This window comes from Artibeus jamaicensis, unplaced genomic scaffold (assembly GCF_021234435.1).
Source record: "Artibeus jamaicensis isolate MK-2021 breed Jamaican fruit bat unplaced genomic scaffold, CSHL_Jam_final scaffold_804, whole genome shotgun sequence".
In the NCBI taxonomy this organism is placed as follows: Eukaryota; Metazoa; Chordata; class Mammalia; order Chiroptera; family Phyllostomidae; genus Artibeus; species Artibeus jamaicensis.
Genome location: NW_026522055.1, coordinates 2,725,736 through 2,752,153, shown reverse-complemented (window position 1 = coordinate 2,752,153; position 26,418 = coordinate 2,725,736). Strand labels below are relative to the sequence as shown.

The following is a 26,418-nucleotide window of genomic DNA, read 5'->3' as shown; positions in this document are numbered from 1 at the left end:
ATCTCCAAGGCCCCCCTTTCTCTGACTTCTCAGTGAGTTAAAGCAGCCCTGCTCATCCATGCTCTCTTCTGTTGCTTCTATCTTAAGCCCTTTCTTGTTTCGCTTAATAAATGTACTCCCAACTTTAATAAATGTACTCTCAAAACAAACGAATAAACCAAACTCCCCTGCTTTTCCACTTCACTCCTAGGTTCATACTTGAACTCTTTCTTGCGAGAAGCAGCTGTTTCACAGTCCCTACTAGGAACTCGCCCCTTTGGGCATCAGTGGGACACACAAAAGTTTTAGTAAGGTCCTCAGGAGGACAGACTTAAACTTGAAGGAGAGAACAAAAATGCCTGTTTCTGGCATTCAAGGTTTGAGCCGGAAGCTAATGACTGTCCCAGGACCCAGATCTCTTAACAGTGACAATCCCACCGTGGGTCTCAATGACTGAGTCCTACATTAAATGCCATATTAAACTCCAAACATGCTCCAGAAACCAAAAGGGACACCCCTGAAACCGGACTTCTCAGTCACCAAGCACCGCGTTCACTGACAGACTTTCCTCCCTAGCTCTCAACCCCTGAGTCCCACAAGCTTACCGACCCACGTGGACCTCAAACCCTGACAGAGTTGGACTCTCGGTGGATGATTTCTTCAGATTCAGTTTCTCCCTGTCAGAAGCCTCGTCACCAATGCCCAGATATGTCAGTGACAGAATCAAAAAAAAATCCCAAACAAGGTCCTCCACACAGGCTCAGGATTCAGGGGCCCCGCAAGCCCAGAATCAGAGCTTAGCCCGGCTCACCTGATCCTGAGCCTCTCCAAACACCACCAGCAGTGACAAAAGGCTGAGTCCACTTCCTATTTGGAAGTAGCTAAGCTACTTCGTGGTCCCTAGGGACGCGGACCAGTTGGCACGAGAGACGCCCGCAAGGGCAGCCCAGCGTTTCAGGACTTCCTAGTTCCGACAGTGCCAGACAGGCTTTATGACGTAACATAGCCACGCCCACCGCGGGTTTGGTGCTGGAGCGGCCAAAACGGCTATAGGAAGAAATCACAATTATTCCTGGCTTTGTCAATGCTTTTACCACCTCGTCGCGAGGGACCTACAACAATGTCGTGTTATTCACGTAAGATTTGAGACACGGTGCCTACCCGAGGCCAACTTGGCGCGGTCAGCCAGCTGGAGAACAAGGAAAGATGGCGACGCCCTTTAAGTACTGCGGGGCTGAGACCGTGGGCGGGGCCATTGTAGAGGCACGGCAGATTTCCGTACGGCAAATTTGGCTGGGATGCGGACACTGGCAGGAGCCAGGTATCACCGGAGAGGTGGCGGTCACAGAGTTGACAAAGGGGCGGTCATTTAAAGGCTTAGGTCTGTGGATGTGGCCTTAGTTTAGAAGGAAGTAAGACAGCCCTTGAAAGGTCGAAATCAAAAGGGTGGAGCGCCATAAAAATAATTCCTTGGTGGGAGTGGACACAGCTCCTTTTGTTGGGGAAGGGCGTAAAGTGCAGGTGCAAATGTACTTGTTTCCTAACTAAAATAAATGAAGACGATGGTGGGGCATTTGAAAATACGAAATTAGGACATAACACAATTATTGCACTTTGCATAGTTACCAACCAAAAAAAAGGAGCACACTTTAAAATGTTATTTTAATGCAGATGCAAGAAGTTTGATCGTAGGAGATTTAAGTAGATATGGATACTTCCTGTACGGAAGGCAACCTGGATCCATTTTAAACTTTACATTTTCTTTGACCCGGAGATGCTAATTACAGCACTTTGGTAAAAAGCTTTCTTACTATCAATCAGAGCGGGCTTTGTAATCTAAAAAGGAAAAATCTGAAAGTACAATGATGAATATTTTGGCCAATTAGGGAACATCCCCTTAGCATAACAGTATACAACAATTAAAAAATGTACTATTGTCATTATAAATTAAAGAAATAACTGTTATTCAGAGGACAAAAAAATCAGATCTGCAGGCCAGTATGTATACACATTATGACCCTGTTATGGGAAGTTATGTTTGTCTTTTTGAAAATTGTGATTAAATAATATATTTACTTTGGATTACTTTAGGATTTGTACTTATGAGTGGAAAATATCAAAAGTTTCACATTCTCAGTTTTTGCAATTCTGCATTGTAAATATCTTTATAATTACATGCTACTTTAATAACATAAAAAGAGGTTGACTTTATAAAAAGTTTTAGAATATTTAATTATGGTATTCATAATATAGTCAAATAAAATAGTCTCATTTTTCATTCAAAATATACTTTCATGCATTTGAAAGATTGGGAAGAATATAGATAACAATGCTTGGCTCAGGTACAAATATGTACCTTGGCTTGGGGTGATTTAAAATGTCTCCATTTGCTGCCTGGCTGGTATAGCCAGTGGATTGAGTGTGGGCTGCAAACCAAAGGATCACTGGTTCGATTTCCAGTCAGGGCACATACCTGGGTTGCAGGCCAGGTCCCTAGTGGGGGATGCGTGAGAGGCAACCACACATTGATGTTTCTCTCCCTCTCTTTCTCCTTCCCTTCTCCTCTCTCTAAAAAAATAAATAAATAAAACCTTTTAAAAAAGTCTTTATTTGCTTATGTGTTTTCTAATTTATACACATTAATTTGTTTTCATAATATCTTAATAGTAAGAGTACTATATTCCTTTCAGGGATTACATTCAGCCTTATTTACCTGGGATATCAAGTTCTGAAAGGTGAGCTTAGCATCTGTTCCAGAAAGCTCAGGGCAGCAGAGGAAGCCCATTCTGGGACCCTAACTAATCAGTTTCAGGAATGAGCTGATGTGATGCCATGATGGGCAGCATGTGTAGGTTCCACAGGACAAGAAGTGGAAATGATCTGAAGGCCTGGATGATGGAGCACTGGTGTCTGATTCTTTGCTGTAGAATATCTGCCCAGAATCCATCCTGATATAGTGTGGGGGTGGTGATGATAACACTAATCCAGGAATTAAGGCAGAGATGTTCAAATTTAAATATAAATATAAATTTAAATATAAATTACCAACCCAGAGTCCTGGATTCCAGTCCTACAGGTTCCAGTTTGGGAGGTCTGGGGTGGACTCAAGAATTTGTATCTTTTACACTCTTTTTGGAGAATCCTGAGGCAGAAGATCTGAAAAAACATTTAGGAACAGTCATGGAGTATTTCCGGCTTATGAATATGTGGGCTGGCGCCCCTCAGTACACTTACGTGTAGTTCAGATAATATCTACCCAAAAAATCCTTCCTCGAAACTTTTACTAAAGTAGCTCCTCCATTACAATCTATGTACCAGGCTTTATATTTCTTCATAGTAGTTGGAAGAACTGACATTCTATTATGTATTTATTTTACTCAGTCTCTTTCACTACACTGCATGTTCCATAAAGGCCATGAAGTTGCCTGTTTTGTTCACTGTTATGTTCCCATTGTGTACAACAGTGGCTGGAAGAGTGTAGATGCTCAAAAAATATTCAAAGGAGTGCATTACTCAATATGGAGTTGGAGATTGAATTCTGCCACAACACTGTATAGCAAATGCCCACTTCTTTTGCTATAAGCAGGACTCACCATTTATGAACTGGACTGAATATCTTTATTATTTGAAGGGAAATACTCTGGATAGAGACAAAAGAACAAGAAACCTACTACTAGGAAAAGTAAAAATTTGTCAGCAGACCTGCTTAAAATGAACTGATAACAGTAAGTTCTAACAAAACAAAGTTACAGAAGGAAAGATATGTAACATCAGGAATAAAGAAAAAGGAATGGAAAGGATGAATATATTATCAAATATAACAGGATGTTCTTTTGATTTTTTAAAATTATGTATGATGGTTGAAAACAAAAATAATAATTTGACCCAATACAGTTTTCAGTGTATGTAGGACATCATTTGCTGTTAGGGAAATGAAAGTTAAGACCATCATTATATACTACCACACACCTGATGGTATGGCAAGAATCAAATATGACAATGGCAAGTGCTGGGAAGGATATAGAACGACTGAGGTGTTCATACACTGCTGCTGGGAGTGTAGTAAATACGTACAGCCACTATGGAAAAGTTTGGCAGTTTCTTATGAAGTTCAGCACTAACTTAGCATATGATTTGGTACTTATCCCAGAAAAACAAAACTGGGCACCCAAATGTTCATAACATCTTTATTCATGACAATGAAACACTGGAAACAATCAAAACGTCTATCAAAAGTGAACAGATAAACAAACTATGGTACATCCATACAGGAAAATACTGTTCAATAACAACAACAAAAAAAGTAAACTATTTACACACCCAATAAATTGGATGTATCTTAAGGGCAATTTGCTGAGTGAGAAAAAAAACAGTATCTCAAAGGGTACATATATTCCATTTTAAGAGCATTCTTGAAATGACAAAATTAGAGTTATGGAGTACTGATCAGTGGTGGTCATGGGTCAGGGTCAAGGGGACAGTGCGACTATAAAGGGGTAGCAGGTAGATATTTCTTTGGATTGACACAATTCTGCATCCTGATTGTGATGAGATTTACAAAACTATACATGGGATAAAAATTTCTTAGAACTCTACACCAAAAAAGAAAACTAAAACAACCACATACAAATGAAAGCATGAATAAACTAGTGAAATCCAAATAAGGTCCATAGTTTATTAACAGCATTGTGTCAATGTCATTTTATTGGTCTTGATGATGTATGATGGTTCTGTAAGGTAATACCAATGAAGAGACTCAGTAAAGGTACTCAGAAACTTTGTATAATTAGTAAATTCTTGTGAGTCTAAAACTATTGCAAAGCAAATTTTAGAAAAATCACATTTAAGATGTTTTTTAAACTTATATACTTGGTTAAATACATAAAATATGTGGAATTACATTTATGAGTGTATTCCATTTACTTTTGAAATACAGAGTAGTTTGAAAGACATGAATTCAGAGCCTAAAAAATGCAAGAGCTAATCATGTAATGGTATGAGGTGGGCACTCTGCTTGTAATAACATTAAAATGTAATCAGTGTTGAAAATTGCCTACTTAAAAATTATGGAATCATTGAGAATTTGGTTCAAGGTATCCTGTCCTAGAATGGACATTGGGTATACAGTAAGTTTAGAGTTGGCTTAGAAAACTCAATTACACAACGTTTTCATGAAGTTTCTTTCCTTCATGAATTCTCTTATATTTTGCTGAAGTCACTCTATGTTAACTGTATTCCTAACAATTTTATTTTATTTATGTATTAATTCATGAGAAATTGTGAATTCTGTAATATTCTCTGCCATCTGAAAATTATTCTCCAGCATGACTGTAAGGTGACTATTAAGATTCATTTTTAAGCAAAGTTTTTCTTGTGATCATCATATTGCTACTACGTATGAGCTCACTGATGATCTACTATAAGCACTCATGAGATAGTCTTTATTACCATAGAAAGCCTTTCTAGTCTCTCCACTCTTAAGATTTATATTAGCATATAATTTTCAGAAATATAATTACCTAGAAATGTTTCCTGAAGACATTTTCTGCATTGAATGTATTATTTTTCCTACATGTTGATTTTGACAGAGTGTGAGGTACTTGATTGCTGAAGGTACTAGCACATTCTCTGCATTCATTAAATTTCATTCCTATGCAAATTCCATAATTTCCCATTGCTGAAAATCTAGCAGCAGGCTAATCTACACTGACTATATTTAAGTATGCTAGGAGCACACTACACTGAGCTATCATAGTTTGCCCCTTACATGAGTTCACTTGTATGTAATAAATTTGGACTCTGCAAAGGATTATGTACCTTGACTTACACATTTGCTGTGTGTATTGATCAGAGTTGACCAGTAAAAAAAAGGTTATCCCAATCGTTGAATCCATAGGATCTCTTTTATTTTTATAAATTCTTTGATGTACAGTGAATGCCAAATTCATGTTGAAGGTCTCCTCACACTAATTGCATACATAGTTTGTCTCCTGTGCAACTTCCCTGGTAGGTCATAAGATCAATACTGGGTGAATAGGGTTTTCCACAGTCAGTACATACAAAATAAGTCCTGTGTGAAGCTTCTGATTTTGTACAAGGCATATTTTCTTCCTGAAAGTGTGACAAATTCTTTGCATTGTTAGGATTTGTTTCCAGTATGAGTTCTATGATGCACCAAGAGATTTCTCTTTGAAGAGAAGCCTTTCCCACATTCACTGCACACAAAAGGTTTTTCTCCTGTGTGAGTTCGTTGATGGACGACTAAACGACTTTTCACAGCAAACCCTTTCCCACATTCATTGCACGCATAAGGTTTTTCTCCAGTATGGATTTGCCGATGTAAAATGAGCTCAGTTTCCATTGTGAAGCCTTTTCCACATTCACTGCATATATAGGATTTCTCTCCTGTATGAATTTGTTGATGTACGATGAGATAGCGTTTCATGGTGAAGCCTTTTCCACATTCAGTGCACGAAAAGGGTTTCTCTCCAGTATGAGTCCGCTGATGTACCACAAGATTGCTCTTAAAGGCAAAACCTTTTCCACATTTATTGCAAATATAGGGTTTCTCTCCAGTATGAGTTCGCTGGTGTAACATCAGCCCACTATTCACAATGAAGCCTTTCCCACATTCACTGCATCTGTACGGCTTCTCTCCAGTATGTGTTCGCTGATGTACGACCAGCCTACTCTTCAAGGGGAAGCCTTTCCCACACTCACTGCAGGTGTAGGGTTTCTCTCCAGTATGCATTCGCTGATGTATGATAAGCATGCTCTTCACAGTAAAGCCTTTCCCACATTCACCACATACATAGGATTTCTCTACTGTATGATTTCTCTGATGCACAATGAGGTTACTCTTCCTGGGAAAGCCTTTGCCACATTCACTGCACACATAGGGTTTCTCTCCAGTGTGAGTTCGCTGATGTTCAATCAGACGACTCTTCATGGTGAAGCCTTTCTCACACTCCTTGCACACATATGGTTTCTCTCCTGTATGATTTCGTTGATGTATGAGGACATAGTGCTTCGTGGTGAATGCTTTCCCACATTCACTGCAAGTGTAGGGTTTCTCTCCTGTATGAGTTCGCTGATGTATGATGAGCATGCTCTTTCCAGTGAAGCCTTTCCCACATTCGCTACAGACAAAGCATTTCTCTCCAGTATGATTTCGTTGATGTACAATGAGATTACGCTTCCCTGGGAAGCCTTTTCCACATTCACTGCATACGTAGGGTTTTTCTCCAGTGTGAATTCGCTGGTGTTCAATCAGACGGCTCTTCATGGTAAAGACTTTGCCACAGTCACTGCATATAAAGGATTTCTCTTTTTCATGAATTCTCTGATGTTCATTGAGCCTGGACTTTCTGGAGAATACTTTCGCACAAAGTCTGCATCCATAAGGTTTCTCTCCTGTGTGAACTCTCTCGTGATCAGTGAGCTGAGACTTTTTAACAAAGGATTTCCCACATTCACTGCACATGTGGGCTTTCTCTACTCTATGAGTTCTTTGATGTTTAATGACCTGGGACTTACTGCTGATGGATTTTGCACTGACAGGGAATCTAACTCTAAGATGAAAATCTTCATGCTTGTCATGCTGAAATGATTTTCCATCTCCATCCAGTTTAGTAGAGATCTTAGTTTCACAGCTTTTACTCTGTTTGACCAAACTTAAATTTGATTTTAGAGTTTTCACATAAAACTCAAATATACCATGATTTTGCCTGAAAGGAAAATGATTTTTGCTTTGAAGAATATTATTTTCAAATGTATTGTGTTTGTGGTTTTGTTCCATACCTTTCAGCATTCTTTGATTTTCCCAGAGACCTTGGAGATAACTATCAACTTTGCCAATGTCTAGAAAAGAAGAAAACAATAAATTCTTTTATGAACTTATTTGAAACAAAACTGTTTCCTTTTAAACTGTTTCATTTTCTTTTCCTTGGTGTTTTCTTAAATAATAGCACTTCAGTGACAACCCTGTGATAACACTAAAAAAAAAAACCGCTGTGTATAAATGGTCTTTATTTCTTGCACATTAATAAAAACACAATAATATAAACAAACCAAAAGGAAAAAGCAGTTAATATATCATTAAGGACACATAGTTGTCAATTTATGTGGATTTGTCTGCTTTTGGAACTTGCAAAACGTGTAGAGGTAGTAAAGTACAAGCAAGTCAGTGTTCACAGCAAACTACAGGGTTTGGAAGGACACTATTCTACAGAACTTGTAAAGACCCAGATCCCAGAGGTGGAAGAGAAAATTAATCCAACTGATGAGGATTGCATTTGTTCAACCCCAAACTACTTACTGAATGGCTCCCATGTACCAGCACGGTGCTGGTGTTTGGAATATATAAAATATGCCTGACTTTTACTGATCTTAAATTTAGGGGAAATGGAATAAAAAGGAAAACAACAACAACAAAGGAATGGAGCTGAGATTGCTAAAAATGGATTAAAGGAGCCATGGAGATGGTGGAAATCTGGATATATTGCACAAAGAAAAGAGAAAGTTGAATGACAGGTTCTGTGGGGAGAGTGGTTAATGAAAGTGAGGAATTTCGGATTACTCTGCTAACTATATGACTTGAGCCACCGAGTAGGTAGAAGCATTTCAAATCATATCCAGAAAGTGTAGAAAAATTATGCATTATGGAACATAAACCATGAGATGATTATTAAGTTTGTATTATAGACATCAAGATCAGTTGGAGGTATAAATGGATTATGTGGAAATAATCATTATATACCTATATTCAAGAAAAGGACATGGTGATATGTTGAAAAAACATGTAGTATGAAAAGTAATAAAGGTATAAACCAAGGTAGTCATCACAACAGTTAGAGTTTTGGGATTCATTCATTCATTCATTATTTATCTTTAGAGGGGAAGGGAAGGAGAGAGGGAGAGAAATATCAATGTATGGTTGCCTCCCATGTGCTCCCCACTGGGGACCCAGCCTGCAACCCAGGCATGTGCCCTGACTGGGAATCGAACTGCGATCCTTTGGTTCACAGGCCCACGCTCAATTCACAGAGCTACACCCACCAGGGCATGGTTTTGGGATTCTTTAAAGTCCACTTAAAGGCACCAAATTCTGAATATAGAGTCAGAGAAATGCATACTGAGGTGCACAGAATAAACATATTTGTTATCTAGCAACTAAGAATGGAAGGTCTTCAGAATCTGAACTAAAGTGAGCTGAGGCCAACTCTTACATCATAATTCTGTTCCTAAATTTGCCCTTCTGTAGACCATCAATCAAGCTAACTTTCCAGAAACATCAATCATATTGAGTGACAACTCATATAATCAACTTGCCAGTCTTTAGTCTAGCTATGTGATGTTTCTTTGTTTTGTTTTGTATTCTCACCTGAGGACATTTTTTTTCATTGCTCTTTTAGAGAGAGGAATGGAGAGAGAAACATCAATGCAAGAGAGAAGCATTGATTGGTTGCCTCTTGTACATGCCCAGACCAGGAATCATACACACCCTGACCAGGGATGAAACCCGCAACCTAAACATATTCCCTGACTGGGAATCAAACCTGCAAACTTTCAATTGTGAAATGATGCTCAAACCAAGCCACACCAGACAGCGCTAGTTATGGCATGTTATCATATATTCCACTCATAACAAAATAAGGCAAAAGTGATTAATAGGAAATCTTGCAGCTGGCTAGTGTATCACATAGTCATCTTCAGAAGCTAATATGCTGTATGGGATATGGAAACTGTTACCTTTTTCAATCACATTCTGCATTCAGCACCAAAGTCATATCCAGAATTTTACTATTTCAATGTCCCTGATGTACTTGTTCCCTCACTTGCCACCAGCAGCATCTACTTCAGTAATTCTACAATTTATATCTCCTTGGCAACAGTTAGTTTGTACTAAAGGAACAACTTCCTTCTTGAAGATCTAGGTTGTGTCAGCTTTATCTTCAGTTTTTCTCAGAACGTCTGCTTGTTCCTTATTATTGTTATACTACTAACACCCAGGTGAAAATTAAGACAATGTAGAGCTACAAAAATACAAAACCAACCAACTCTCCACCATGCTATCTCAACTACATCTGAAATGCAATCAATCATCCTGGCAATAACAGTGTGTATCTCCGTGAATACTCCATTGATACATGTTTCCACTCTACTCTTCCTCCTGCACAAACTTTCTAAGAGTGGCTTTAATTTGCCCAACTCTAGACCACTCTTTTGACTGTCAACCCCATGGCCTCACATGTTTCCTCATGTGTGTCATGCTTTCATTCCTAATGCATAGCATCATCTTCCTAATTCAAAATGTAGATATACCTTGTACATATCATGTCATAATTCCTATTCTGACTACCACTATAAGCTCTATTTCCTCTATTTTTCTAAATTAGTCCCTTTATTATTCATATTTATAGTTACCTTCAGAAAAGACTTGACCCCACCCAAAGAGAGGTCTGGCCCGTACCCTTGGCTATTGGGAGGTGATCTCTAGACCTCTGGAATGTTTCACCTAATAGAAGTGTCTTTGTTTGCCTGGCGGCTTTGGCCACCAAACAGTCTGACAGTGTGATTTTTAATAGGGGCTTTGGGCTAAACCAGATCAGTTATGACCTTTGGAGAAACTAGAGACTATAAGCCCAACTTATACAGAGATTAAAGGTCAACCATGGAGATAATATGTATCTGAGCCCTAAAACAAACTCTGGACAACAGATCAGGTGAGTTTCCTTAGTTGGCAAAGTGCTGTGTGTACTGTCGTACATCATGGCCAAGAAAAGGTAATCCTGTCCATCAGTCGAGAAACCCCACATTTTAGACACTTCCTGGATTCCATGTGACCCAAGGAACATTCCTAGGTATATATCTAGAAAAAATGAAAGCATAAAAGCCAAAAAATGGAAACAACCCAAAAGTCCATCAATAGATGAATGGGTAGAAAAATGTGGTAGATGCATACAGTAGATTCTTATTTGGCCATACAAAGGAATAAAGAACTAAAACTTTTTAAAACACACAAAAAAAACCTTTAAAAAACAGCCAAACGAAAGAAGCCAGACTCAAAAGACCACATATTTTATAATTCTATTTATATCAAATACCAAGAACAAACAAATCTATAGAGGTGGAAAATAGATTAATGGTTGCCTAGCCTGGGACTTAAGAGAAAGCATTTTTTTATTTTTCTTACTGATTTTAGAGAAAGGAAGCAGGGGAGAGAGAGAAAGAGAAACATCAATGTGAGAGAGAAACATTGATCACTTGCCCCCTGTATGCTTCTCAGCTACTAGAGTTCGAACCTGTAGCCTAGGTATGTGCCCGAGTTGGGAATCAAAACCCAAACCTCTTGGTATATGGGATGACATTTCAATCAGCTGAGCCACCCAGCCAGGGCAAAAGTGGTCTTTATAAAGTGATAAAGTGATGAAAATGTTCCAAAATTCACTTTGATATGGTTATATAACGGTTAATAAACTATAAAACACTGAATTGTATGTTTAAGTTGACAAACTGTAAGGTACATATAAATAAATTATATCAATATAGCTGTTTAAAAAAAACAACCAAGAATATATTTGGAAAAACGAAGGGAAATTAATAGAATGCTGACACTTAATATGAACTAAAGGAAAATATATCAAAAGTACAAAGTAGGTAAACTGAGGCAGGCATAAGCTCTGATTTGGGCTAGAACTGATATAGGATGTAAAACTGTCTTTTCAAGTTAAACAGTCAACAGACACACCACAAGGACCTTTAAGATGAGGGTACCATCGGTGGAGAACATTCTCGTAATGCCAGCATGGACAGGAAAGAAGATATATCTCATACTAAAAGAGACACTAATACTGAAATAGGATGGTGGAAAGGGTTTTTTTTTTTTGTGAAAGAAAGATGATTCCTATGAAAAACTTGGAAATCTCAAGCCAGTAAAATATTGAAAACTAACAATATATGTTAGACAATATTAAAGGAGATATAAATTTGGAGTCTCCTTCAGAGAAAAGAAAGAGCTTTATTCATGAAACTGGAGGAAAATGTTAAGAATTAAGAATACCGTGGAAAGGGCTTCCAGTCAAGATGGCAGTGTAGGTAAAACATGATACTCAAAATCTCCTACGACCACATCAAAATTACAGCTAAACTATAGGATAACCATCATTCAGAAATGCCTGAACTCTAGCTGAACATAAGTCCTATAACAAAGGATATAAAGAACAAGCTACATCAAGAACGGTAGGAGACATGGAAACTCACCATGGGTTGGTTCCATACCCAGGTACGGTGATTAAAAACTGGAAGGAATATCTTAGCTGCAGAGGTCTCCCCTGAGGAGCCAGGGGTCCCAGGCCTCCCTGGGTCCCCAGCCCAGGGGTCCAGTCCTGAGAAAAGAAGTCCCCATAATGTCTAGGTGTGAAAACCAGGGGAGAATGTCCCTAAGTGAAACAAAGGGCTCCTGGAATCCCAGGCAGCTCCTCTTAAAGGAATGACATGGACCTACCCGGACTCACTCCCTCTGTGTTCCAGCACTTGGGCAGCAGCTCAAAAGGCGCCAGGGACATACAGGATTGAACTAAATTGTCATCAGGGCAAGAGCTGAAGGGGTAGCTTTCTCCCCAAAGAAGTGCTTGCAGAGGTCATTGTTCCTTTGCTGAGCCCTCCCCCCACAGAGCTGGCAGACAGGCACCACCTCTGAGTCTCCATCAACCTGGCTAACAGTGATCACCCTGTGATTCCATCAGACCCTATCCCACCCAGCTTGTGGGCCCACTCAAGCCCTTTCCCGCAGCTTTCTATACAAATGGCCGGTCTTGGCTCATACTGCCAACTTTCCTAAAATCTCTCCAATAAGCAGCATCTAGACTCTGTGTACTATGTACCTCTTGCTAAGTGGCCCAAGGCCAGATATGAGTGGCAGCTAGCCTTAGTTCACAGCTTGGCCTCTCCCAGATGCCTCCAAACCCAGCACAAGAAGCAGCCATCAGCAGATCACTTTATAGCTCATGCCGGGTGGCCCTGGGTAGGGCACAGGTGGTGGCTGATGTTGGCCTGTACCTCCCAGGAGACCCCAGAGTCAGCATACCTGGTGGATAATTTCAGATCACGCCAAAGCACCACCCAACCACCTCCATGAGCAACACCCTCACGGAGTAAACTCAGCAAATACGGGAATCCCACTGAAGTGAGTTCTCCTCTGTGGGGCAGGACCCCGCACAGCAGATCCTTCACGGTGACTGTGGCCGATCCTTGCAGCTGATTGACCTGGGGGTAAATCCCTCCTGTTGATGTGCTGTAGGGAACCATTTTGCATGGGGTAAAAATGTAGCTCAGCACTCACGTGGAAAACCAGTGGGGAGTGAGTCAGCACACAGGACCATGCCTGCAGAAAGGTTCTCCTGTGGAGTCAGGCCTGCATTGTAATTTCAACTGATATGAGGCTTGCTAAAACTCTCTTGCCCTGAATTGAGGCAGCAAGTGCTTACTGTAACTTCCTTAAAGTCTGTGCTAAACCTCCCAAGTACGGAGTGTAACCAGTTCAATCACTTTCCCCCCTGATCTACAACATCCTTCTCTTTGAAGTAATCAGCAACATTCTTTCCTTTGTTATCTATAAAAAGTAATCCCCTGCAGCAAACCCGTACATAGTAAATGAGGACCATCCTCCATGTAATGTACCCAGAAAAGCAATAAAAGTTTGTACAGGCAGGGGCCAGGGCCCTCTCATCCTCTCTCTCTCTCTGACAGTGGCCATACTGTGCCTTTTTCTCCACAGGACTTCTGTTGTCTATGTGTATTTGTTCATTAGCAACAACAACACACGGATCCTGCAGGCCAGGATTCGCATCGATGTGTCAACAATGATCAAGGCTCAGCTACAACAGCAGGCTGCACACAGCCCACGCAGGGAGTGCACTTGAAGTGCCCAGCTCATGTAACTGGGGAAGCTGCACCACTGGGCCCTATAGCACACGTACTACATAGGGCCACTCTACCGAGACTGGGAGATATAGCAGCTCTACCTAATACATAGAAACAAACATAGGGAGGCAGCCAAAATAAAAAGATAAAGAAACAGGTCCTAAAGGAAAGAACACCACTCCAGAAAAAGGACTAAACCAAATGGAGACAAGCAATCTACCAGATGCAGAGTTCCAAACACTAGTTAGAAAGATGTCAGATAAAATAAGCAAGGTTCAGTTCTCAGAAAAGACAAAAAAAGGGTTTATGTCCCTTTAAAGGCCTAAAGAGAAGTTCTCCTGTGGGGAGGGATATGGAGGCACCTTTTATGTATCCTCAAATACATGACTCCCCAGCTTGCTCTGACTAGAATATGACTTCTGCACTGACTCATAAGGGGAAGCAGGTTTTGCCATCCCAAAAGATACCTGAGGAGATATTGATTACTTGAAGCGATTTTCAAAATACAGAACTCTTGAAAACTCAGGAAAAACCTCTGATGTTACCCTTTACTGCCTTTAAGAATTTAGATGGAGGCCCTGCTCCAGGAAGGGCTATATCATCACAGATAAATGCGGTTTACTGTGAGCTGGGCGTGATAGGGAGGGACCTAGCAAGGCCCTGTTGATCCACGTCCTCTCTGTGGCCCAGCAAATGTTTATTTACCAAATGCTGGCTTTTCCATCTCCATGTGAATTGACTTCCTCTGCGTGGAAATCCCAAATCACAACCCTCTCTGCCTCCTTATCCTTACCTCAACGGCCTGATTTGTCTTTGGGCCCCATATTCTTATGGAGCCCCTGTATGTACATAAATAAGAAATCTGGTTATTTCCTCCTGTTAACCTGTTTCGTATCACTTTGATTGTTAGCCCAGCCAGAAGAACTTAGAAGGATAAAAAGAAAATTATCTTCCTCCCCTACACCTGACTTGTTGGTGCTCACCCACTCACCTGGACAAACTAGACGGTGGAGTTCATCCTCTGTTGTCCATGGTCCTTCCCCTAGTTCCAACTTGGAGAGGACATCTGATTTGAGGACTTGATACCCTGTTCATAGGAAATGAGAGAAGACTTGGTTGGGGTCTGTCAAGATAGGAGAATATTGCGTTTAAGTGACTATAGACAGTTTGCACATGTCAGAGACTTTTCTCTCAGGAGGGGGCACATGTGACATCAGTTCCAGGCACAGAGCTCCTGAAGCCCTAGTAATTTCCTAAGTGAACAGCATGATAGGAGCATCTTTTTTCACAGTCTAAGTTCCAGTTCCTGACACAGAACTTCTAACTTTCCAGGAATCTCAGAAAAGAGAGTGAGGAGTGTCTTCTGTGTGCTAAGGAGATGACTGTGGCTGAGGGCCCCTAGATACCTTCAGGGTGGAGGCTGATCCAGAAAGGCAAAGGTATCAATAGAGGGCTAGAACCTTCAGCTCCAACCCTTCCCTTCATTGTGGAGAAGGAGGGGGCTGAAGGTGGAATCAATAACACATGGTCAAGGATTTAAGCAATGAAGCTTATATAATGGACCATCCGTAAATCTCTCTCATCAACTGGGTGGGGAGAGCTTTCCATTTGGTGACCCTGTGGAAGTGCTGGGAAGGTGGTGTGCCCGGAGAGGGTCTGAAGATCTGTACCTCTTACTCCACACTTTGCCCTAAGTATCTCTTCCATTTGGCTGTTTCAGAGATTTTTTACTTTATAATAACTGATAATGGTAGTAAGTGCCTTCCCGATAATGGTAGCAGGTTCTATAAGCCATTCTAGCAAATTATTAAACCCAAGTAGGGGCTGGGGGTTGTGGGAACAACCAACTTACAGCCAAGTTGGGCAGATTTAGAGCCAACTTCCACAGAAGTGTGGGCAGCCTGGATACCCAATACTTACAACTAGCATCTGAAGTAAGGGTGGTCCTGTGGTACTGAACCCTTAAACTTGTGGGGTTTGGTATTAACTCTGTGTGGCGTCAAAACTGAATTGAATTGAGCTGCAGGATACCCAGCTAGTACTTGGAAAGTTGGAGAATTGGTTGTTGGTGTAGAAAGACCCCAAACATTTGGTGTCAGTTATGTTGGTACAGCTGATAGTATATTAAATCCTTTTACCAGGAGGCACCAAATATCTGCAGATTTCAGTGCACCTGTTCGGAGCACTGCAGTGACTCCCAAGTATAAGCACCTGGGAAAGGAGAGACCACGGACTGGGTGACCTATGAGTGACACCGGGAGCTGTCCTCACCCATTGACACCAGGTTGCTATAGTTCTCCAACATCACGTCCCTGTACAGGTCCTTCTGGTCGGGGTCTAGGAGCTGCCATTCCTCCCAAGTGAAGTTCACGGCCACATCTTCCAGCGTCAGTGATTCCTGCAATAACATGATCCTGTTTAATGGAGTGTTTTATTTTACTGGTTCATAAATAATATAAAGGAAGTTGTTCAGCTCATATTAACAATGATCCTTCCTTCCTTCCTTTCTTTCAGCAAGAGGGGAAAGGAGGGAAAAAGAAAGGGAGAGAAACATTGCTTGGATGCTTCTTACAGGCAGGGATGTGTGCAAACTTGCAACCTGGGCATGTACCCTGACTGGGAATCGAACCAACAACCTTTTGCTTTGCAGAACAACACCCAACCCACTGGGCCACACCCATCAGGGCTTAACTATGATTCTGACACCAATTCCAAAGTGGTTTTTTTACCCACCACCAACCAATACTCCAACACTAGCTGGGTTTCCGACAATTCATCTCAGTTCTGACACTCTCTACCTGGAGACAGCATAGGATTCCACAGGTTAAAGGCTCAATCCTGTAAGACTGGTCCCCTAACCCCCACTTCAGTGCAAGTACAGACTGTCATCTGTGCTTCTGACTCCCCAGCTATAACTGAAGGTTCCAATGCCCTCCTTGGGTTTGATTAATTTTCTAGAGCAACTCAGGAAAAATCGTTTACTTACTGTTTACCAGTTCATTATAAAAGGATATGCTAAAGGATACAGATGCACATCCAGATGGAAGAAATGCACAGGGCAAGGTGTTTACCAACCCAGACACTGTCCAAACCCTATACCTTCAGGTTTTGTATGGAGGCTCCATCACGTAGCCACAACTGATCATGAACTCTATTTCTAGTCCTTATCCCCCTTCTGGATCATGGAGTGTAGAGCTGAAAATTCCAAGTTTCTGATCATGGTTTGATTTTTCTGCTGACGAGCTCCAATCTGGGAACCCCTCAATAGTTACCTCATTAGAACAACAGACACTACTATCACCCAGGAAATTTGAAGGCATTTAGAAACCCTGTTAGGAACTGAGGTCAGAGACCAAATATGAGAACAAAAGATGCTCCTAGCATCTTATCACTTAGCAAATTTCAAGGATTTTTAGGAGCCCTGTTTCAGAAACTAGGGGCAGAGACCAATATAATATACACATTTATTGTTATTTCACAAAAGGTAACATATTAGACACATTAAAGACATAATCAGGAAACTGGAATATACATTTTAAAAAATAACCCAAGCCCTGGTCAGGCAGTTCAGCCGGTTAGAGAGTTGTCCCATATACCAACATTGTGGGTTTGATCTTCAGCTGAGGCACATATATAAATCAATCAATGAATTTATAAATAAGCAGAACAAATCTCTCAAGCCAATAAATTAGTGAAAGGAAATAGAAACCAAAATAAAAAATACTCCCCTACATGAAGCAGCCCCCACATAGAGACTGAAAATACAAAGGGGAATTTAATTAATACGGAGGATAAAGAAAGGTCTAATAAAGGCTTGTATGTGGTTTTTGGAAGAGATTATACAGAAACAGAGAAGCATGTAAAGATCTCAAGAATGGGAAATTTTCAGAACTGATTAAACTTCCTATAACTCAGATTTAGTAAGTCAGCAAAGCCAGGCAGGAAGTCTGCATGTAGACACATCTGGCTGAAACTACGTACAGCAGACCAGTTGCAAAAATCAGATTATGAAAACAACCAGAAAGAAAAGATGCATCACTGTCAAAAGAAAAACAAATTTACTAAAACAAAGACAATAGAAGCCAGAAAAAAAAAGATAAACATATTTGGTCTTTGTCCCTGGCTCCTGGCGCAGTTCTAAAACTCTTAGACTCTCTGGAGTGATGACTGTCCTCTGCATGCTAACGAGTTGACCAGCAGCTGGGGGACCCTAGATGGTTTTAGGATGAGGGCTGGTCTCCAGAAAGATCCCCAACCTTGAGGGACTGGAGGTTGAGTTCAATCACCAATGGCCAGTGGTTTAATCAATCATGCTTATATAATTAAACCCCCATTAAATCCCCTAAACAACAGGTTTGAAGAGCTTTCAGGTTAGTGAACACACCGAGGTGTTGGCTGGGTGATGCTCCCGAGAGGACCTCTGCACACTTCCCCCATGCCTTGCCCTCTGCATCTCTTCCACATGGCGAATCCTGAGTTACAGCCTCTGTAATAAACTAGATGGACATAAAGCGCTTTCCCAAGTTCTGTGAATCATTCCAGTAAATCGCCAAACTTGAGAAGGGAGTTGTGGGAAGCCCCAAATTTAAAGCTGGTCATTAGAAGTAGACGTGACAACCAGGGACATTCGACTGGCATCTAAAGTGAGGGCAGTTTTGTGGGACTGGGCTCCTAACCTGTGGGATCTGATGCTACCTCCAGGTAGTTCATGTTGGAATTGAGTTGAATTGTGGGACACCCAGCTGGTGTCCCGAGAGTTGCACAGTGGGTACGTGTGGGAAAAATACGCACATATTTGGTGTCAGAACTGTTGTGAATAACAACAGCTCAGAAATGTGGAATATTTTCAACGTCCTGATCCTGTGGTCCTGTAGCCTAGGTCCAATGTCACCAGAAAAGGAATTGAGATCTGCTTGTCAACTGAATGGCCAGACAGCGAAAACCTATGGGATAATCTATCCCCATGTTACTGCAGAAATTACTACATAGAAAAGAGAACAGAATTGGTAGGGGCTGCAAATTCTTAACCCTGCTGATCTAATCACATTTAATCTGAGTTATTTCATGTAAGATGCAGATTCATTTGGAAAAACTTAAATTCGAATACCTTTTTCCTGTTTAAAGTACTAACCATAAAACAAAAGAATCTATGAAAGCAACAGAGAGAGAGGAATATGAATGAAGTATGTTCATGTCAGAAGCCAAAAAAAATCACAGAAAATAAGCAACAATTTTTGTGACAAGAAAAATTAAAACATCTGAGTTGAAAAAATAGCATGGGCAAAGCTATAAGAAAACTGACAAGCTAGAAAAATATTTTTAATAAACAAAAGGATCAATATATAGTGGATATAAACAACTCTTAATCATCAGTAAAAGAATTGTTTCTTTAAATGTAAAAATAAGGACAGGTACTTCACAAAAGAAAAAAACACAACTGACAGAAAAATACACAAGGATTTCAACCTCACCCATGCTGAGAAAAATATAAAATAAGGCTAAAGAATATCCGGCCATGCCTTGGCTGGTATGGCTGGAATGAGCAGTGGCCTATGAATTGAAAGGTCACCTGTTCCATTCCCAGTCAGGGCACATGCCTGGACTGCAAGCCAGGTCCCAGCTTGGGGCATGTAAGAGGCAACCAATCTATGTTTCTCTTGCATATCGATGTTTCTCTCCCTCTCTTTCTCCCTCCCTTCACCTCTCTCTAAGAATAAATACAATCTTTAAAAAAAAAAGAATATTAGCCATTCAGATGACTGAAAGTTATGCAATTTTATAATGTCCTCTTATTAAGTACTAGCAAAGATTGAAGGCATGGATGATCCCACATATCACGTACTATGTAGCCAGCACTCATTTAGATGCTTTACATAGTGTAACTCTTTTTTTTAGTATGACTGTGGACAACTGGAATTTTATATAGTTAATATACACCAATCAACTGCAGTCATTATTCCTTTATATGCTTAAATTATACCATCATAGGCAAATGGGTTATATTATTTGAGGTATGAGTCCATTGATACACACATGTTGTAACACATGTGTTGATGTAGTCAGATATGTACATCAATCCACATACATTTGTAAATAAGCACATATATATATATAAGTACACACACGTTTAGTGACAGTAAGACACACTAGCAAACAACTGTTAAAGCAGTTTGAGGGGACAAGGAAGGATGTTATGAAAGGGGAATTCACTTTTTATGCCCATGTGCACTTACTCCATCATTAATATTCTTCTTTAAAATGTAAATGAAAATAAAAGGAGTACAGAACTGGATTTGAAAATGGGGAAGGATTCTGCATTTTATAAGATGATGTGAAGTTATATAGCAAACACCCTACAACCCAATAATCCAAGCTCTTATCAGACAAAATTTCTTACAGCTATCCAAGGCCAAACCTGAACTTTCATGCCAGTTCAGTGACCTGCTGATGGAAGACCACTTGAAAGCCATACAATCCTCCCATTTTCCTAGGGCATTTAGGTTTTATTTCAGAATAAATCCGAAGAGACTCAATGCTGAGTGAGACCTTTAAGTGACTTGCATTGGCCCCCTAATAAAACTGTCCTCACTGAGTTTGCATGGTTTCTTCCCACATGGGTCTGTGAGGAACCCCAAAATAAAAAGCAGTACAAAATCTGTTTCTGCCTTTACTAGTTCAAAACACTTTCCACCCCATCGCTTCTAAGAAGAACATAACATTTTTCCTGAGATTTGCATGTCATGAAACATTGACACCCCGAGGAACCATCTTCTGTCTCCTCACTGCATACGATACATATCCTATAATACCACAATTCTCTTGTTGTGTTGGCTGTCACAGACACTAGATACAAGTTGACAGCTAATGTAACTAGAGAATCCTTCAGTTACACAATACATTCTAATGTTAGTTATTCACTCAGAATCCTATGAATACTATATTCTTTGCCATGATGTTAGAGTTAGATTCAATGCTTATTTCAGTCTAGATAGTGAGCTAATTTTTACAGGTCTCTGCAAATCTATTAGGAAATAGAAAAGAGAATAAACCTTAAGTCACCTGAGCCTGGATCATTTTCTTCTGTTTTAGGAAATGGCCCAGAACTGATATACTCTTATCTTTGTCTTCTTTGATACGCCCTAAATTTCTACTTAGAAATCTCACTATCCATTCAACTGTGTTCCCAGAAGGGGCAATATGTAGGTCCTGGAACCTCTTCTCTCTTCATTCTTATCTCTTGCCAAAACCTGTGGAATGAAGAGCAAAATTACTTTCAGGGTTACATTCCCCTTGCTGTGTGCTCACCTTAACACATAGTTGCAAGTATTCCCATCTCTCTATTTGGTTTCCTAGAGATCCCACCTCAGGTAATAAAACACAAGACCCTCTAGATATAAAAGTACCTTGAATGGAAAGGGGAAAGTGCAACGTAATTTCCAGAACAATTATAGAAATGAAGCCATATGAACAGTGAGGAACTGTAAACCTTTCCTTTAAATTTATGTTGCCCTCATATTTACTAAAAGTCTTTATATACCCTGTTTATATACACACTTCAATATGAGGAACAACGAACATGGAAAAAAAGAAGGTAAGTAATATGAGCTATAAATAAAATTTTTTAAAGTTAAAAAATATTAAGTTCTGGGAAAATAGCAGGTCTTGTATACGCATATATAGATCCTAAAAGGAAATATACAGTAAACTTGCAGGAAGAAGATGAAAACAATCTTTAATAAAATGCTTATCATCATATTTTGCCATGTGGAATGCATTCTTGTGTATAAAGCACACCCACGGCTTTTTGTGGTGCCCATGTATAATGCGCACTTATTTTTCCATCAAAATTTTGGGCAAAAAAATGCCCATTACACATGGCAAAACACAGTAATTTTAAATATGCTGACTGATTCACCTCCCCTGAAAACTTTGACCTGACCCTGTGTGTTGAAAAATTTCTGTGGGTTGAAAGGGACAGGATGATGTGGGAGAACCAAAGGGACTAGAAATTTTGTGGTGGAGGAGGGCCTTGGTTCAGCAGCTGGAAATGAAGATAGAAGCAACAGGGCCCCTGGGCCTCCAAGCTTCTGCTGTCACACATCTTGGCACTAAAGACTGTGGCCACCGCCCCCACCCCCCGCCACCGGATTAATCCCCAAAACCAGACCAGATACATGCACACACTGAACTCACTTAATGGTTCCTCGATCACTGGATCCAAGTCATTCCAGGTCCAGACCCAGATGCCGCGGTCACAGACAAACGTAAAGGCCCACCCACAGGCCCATCGCAAAGACCCTGAATTCTGACCTCCAGACTCTCTGTAGTTGATCTGTTCAGAGCTTTTAACAGTGACTACCAGAGCCCCCTGTAATTGAGCCCAAAGACTTCCTGATCACTGACACCCAGTAGACTCCTCCGTGTTCTCCGCCACCGCGCTACCTTCACCAACTCATCTGGGCAGCCACCTAACTAACGGAGGACAGACATACTCACACACGAACCTCACTCTCCTGAACCTGCAGCCAGCGACCTCTCCAGGGCCTAACTTACTTGCCTAACTTTTTTCCCTTCTGGTTTCCTCTCCGGAGAACATCAGACTAAGGCTCTCGGCGTTGTTGCCGCGTTTCTATGGAGAATGGAATACGGGTTTCTGCTCTCCTTTATGAGGTAATATACCTGCGTCGCCGTCGCCGTCGCCGTCGCCATCACCCGGCACACTGGGGGCCGCCATCTTTGCGCGCGGGCCGTACAGGGGCTTTTGCATAGGCGGTTTTACAGCACGAAGGTGGTACCACAACCGAAACGCTCCGGTTTTTGGCCCATCCTGATAGGAATTGGAATGTGGAAAAGTTCTGAGAGGCTTGAGGTCGCAGAAAGCAAACGTGACGTGAGGACAAGTTTATTTTTCTTTGTAGGGGAAGGTGAACGAGGACTTATTTTTCATCAAGGCCGGAGCCCACTGGGGCCAAAAGGGCGCATATTACATTCTGAGCGGCCGTTATAGCCGTGATGCCTCAGATCTGTACAACATTAAGATTTCTGGACACCTCAGTCACTAGTCTAATTGAGAAGAGATTAAGAGGCTGAATAAAAACTTAAGCACGCTTGACAAAAAAAAAAAAAAAACAAAAAAAGCGGGCGGGAGACACGAAAATACAGTGTGTGCATAGTGGGCGCAGCCATTTTGGGGGAAGTCCTGAGTCTGTACTTAAGAAATGGTCTCTGGGGAGCTCAGCGCGGACCCGGCAGGTGGCAGTGCATTTGGAACAACAGCAAGGTTTGGAAACGTGAAGTGGATTGGGGGATGCAGTGATCAGTGAGCGGAAACGATGGACGTTATGAACTTCTTTATACACTCATTCTAACAAGCCCAAGTATAAAACATGCTAGGCAGATACTGAATTGCCTTGTCACTATAGATTGGCCTGCATTTTATGAATACACTTACTGTATGCACTCTCTACCTGGCTTTTTTCACACCACATAATAGTTTTGAAGCATCAGTAAGTTCTTTCCTTTTGTTGCTCAGTATTCCACTGTACGGGTATTTCAAAATGTGTTTAATCATTCATCAGTTGGTGGACCTTTGGGACGTTTCCAGTTTTCTTTGGATATTGCAAATGACATTTCTATGAACATTCAAAAATTAAAACGATCTCAAAGAATTGGACTTCCCATGGTCGTGTGCATCTGTAGCAGCTCACTAAGAGGTCTTTGCCAGCCATTTGCAGGCCTACTGCCCATTTCCGACCCTGCTTCTCCCATTCGTAGTGGCCCAAGCCCTGAACTAGAACCAGAGATCTTGAGAACGTGGGCTGTGGCACAGGCATCAGGTTCATCTATTTGCTCACATTATGTTCAACCCAATAAGCCTTTATAATTCTCAGAATGTACCCGACAAAATCATGTTGCCTCAGGTCAAACCTGCAAATCAGTTTCATCTTCTGACTCCTCCATCAGTAGTACTATGCTAGTCTAGTCTCTGAAGTGAGATGCTAGAAATGTTTCTGCTTACCTTTGGCCTGTAGCACCTTACCTTAACCAGGTGATCGTTGTAAAATACAAATCAATCATGAAATTTTGCTGTTGTCAATTATATAATGATTGCATTACAGAACCAAGTAAGTATTGAACTCTGGCCAGAGGTTCAGTTGGAGCATCACTCCGTACAGCGGGTTGGGGGTTCATTCCCTGGTTGGAGTGGTTATGGGAGGCAATGAATTGATGCTTCTTTCTTACACTGGTATCTCTCTCCTTCCCCACCTCTCTCTAAAAGCAATAAAAACATATCCTCATTGAGGATTTAAAAAAATTGTTTTAAATAAGTATTGAGATGGCTACATTTAGCTGATTAAAAAAATATATTGACCCTGGCTGGTGTGGCTCAGTGGATTGAGTGCCAGCCTGTGAACCAAAGGGTTGCCAGTCTAATTTTGGCAGTTTGATTCCCAGTCTAAGGCACATGCCTGGGTTGTGGACCAGCTTCCAAACTTGAATGGCATTTGTTGACAAATAACCAATGATAAATGTGGGCTAAATTGTGTTCCCCAAAATCCATGTGTTCAAGTCATAACCTCCAGAACCTCAAGACCTCTCCTGTATTTGGAGATCAGGTCTTTAAAGAGGTAACAAAGCCAAAATGAAATTAGGATGAGAACTGATCCAATCTGACTGGTGTCCTCATGAGGTGGTGTTAGGACACAGGCACACATAGAGGGACACCCATGGGAAAACACAGAAAGCAGAGGCCATCTACAAGTCAAGGAGAGAGGCCTGAGAAGAAACCAGCCCCAACTGATACCTTGACCCTGGACTTTCAGCCTTCAGAACTGTGAGAAATAAGTTTCTGTTGTTTAAGCCCCCCAGTCTGTGGAGCTTTGTTATAACAGCCCTAGCCAACTACTACAGCCACCCCCAACTCCATTTCTCCATCCGTTAGCCATACAAGGCAGAGTGACCCACTAAGACCTTAAACCCTGACCTCAGTACTCTCAGCTGCTGGCCACATACTACTGTATATAATACAGTAGATGCATACATGTACTAAGGAGAAAGGAATGAAGATTACCAGTATATAGTAAATCCTCACTGAATGTCATCAATAGGTTGTGACTTTAAGCCAAATAATATATACTGAAACCAATTTTGCCATAGGCTAGTTGAAATTAATAAACAAGAGTTAGGTTCCTATGGCATCTCAACATTATAAAAGGATAGTGAACAAAACTTTATTCGAGGATCTGCTGTACATGTTTCCCTATACTACACGAAGATGGAAATAAGAGCATTTGGGTACTAAATAACTAAATATGCAGTTAGTGTTCGGAGAACAGCACACTTAATTATAATTTTTATGAAAATGGAGTGAAGCAAATGATGTAAGTTGATATGTCCTTCTTAAAAGAAGTCAACCTGAAATTGTCTATCCCATGAATGTTTTTTTTAAATCCTCACCTGCGGATATGTTTATAGATTTTAGAGAGGAAAGGAGGGGAGGAGGGATGGGAGGAGAAAAGCATTGATGTGAGAAACATCAATCTGTTGCCTCCCATACATGCCCTGGTTGGGGACTGAACCCACAACCATCCAGTGTATGGGACTGACACTCCAACCAACTGAGCCACACAGGCAGGCCCATGAACATTTTTTATTTACCTGGAATGCCAGCCTCTGAAAGGTGAGTTCAGCACCTGATTCTCAGGGCTAAGGGCAGTCCTGGGAAGCTCATTCCAGGACCCTGACACTTTCAGTGAGAAAGACGCTATGACTGCCATGATAGGAAGTGCAGATTTTCAAGACAAGACGTGAAGAGGATCCAAAGTCTGAGCTGAAGAATCTGCTTCTGGTTGTTTACTGAAGAGTACCTGTTATGAATACATACTATTAGAGGCCTTTTTTTTTTTTTTTTGCATATTTTGTTCAAGAGTGTATCCCGTGTCTACAACAATGCCTGGCATGGTGCAGAAGCTCAAAAATTTTTGTTGCAGTGAATCACTCAAAAGTCTGGAGTTTGGAATTCAATCATGAGACAGCCACTTCATGGCAAGTTTTTTTCCCCCTAATATGTAAGACTTTTTTTTTTAAGGAGGGTATCTTTCTTGGTTCAAGGGAAAGAACCCTGGGTACAGAAGAGAGGACAAAGGCCCCATCCCCAAGAGAGTGAGTAGTGATATGACTTGTCTCAATTTATCATGTCAGAGTGTGGAATCTTTTAAATGATGGCAGCTCTAAAAGGTGATAGGCCTGGGGACAAATATGAGGGTTCATCTCCAAGACATCCAAAGGGTCTCATCTGTCCTCCATTTTTAGAGTGATTTTGTTCCATTAATTGGTCTTTTTCTCCAGAGCCTATTCCTCCTCTGTTCTCACCCTTCTATATTCTGACAGGAGCCTTTTGTTAGGATTTTTAAAAGGTTTCTTAACATACTGATCCTTATAAAAAAATTTAAAAAACAAAAATGTTTTTAAAGGAAAAAGGGAGAAAAAAAAGGATATTGATCCTTACAATTTCTT

General features: G+C 40.8%; 1 protein-coding gene across 1 annotated transcript in view; it reads right to left on the bottom strand.

Annotated features, from left to right (window-relative positions):
* Positions 1-19,007, bottom strand: part of LOC119038465 (zinc finger protein 432) — a 44,163-nt gene extending 25,156 nt beyond the window's left edge. Inside the window, exons 1-4 of the mRNA XM_053659688.1 lie at positions 18,287-19,007; positions 16,174-16,300; positions 14,894-14,989; positions 6,125-7,839 (exon numbers count right to left, since the gene is read on the bottom strand). Of these exons, the coding sequence (XP_053515663.1) occupies positions 6,125-7,839; positions 14,894-14,989; positions 16,174-16,300; positions 18,287-18,355 (2,007 nt within the window). The 5' untranslated portion in view covers positions 18,356-19,007. The remainder of the gene's footprint in view (positions 1-6,124; positions 7,840-14,893; positions 14,990-16,173; positions 16,301-18,286) is intronic.
* Between the last annotated feature and the right edge of the window lie 7,411 nt (positions 19,008-26,418).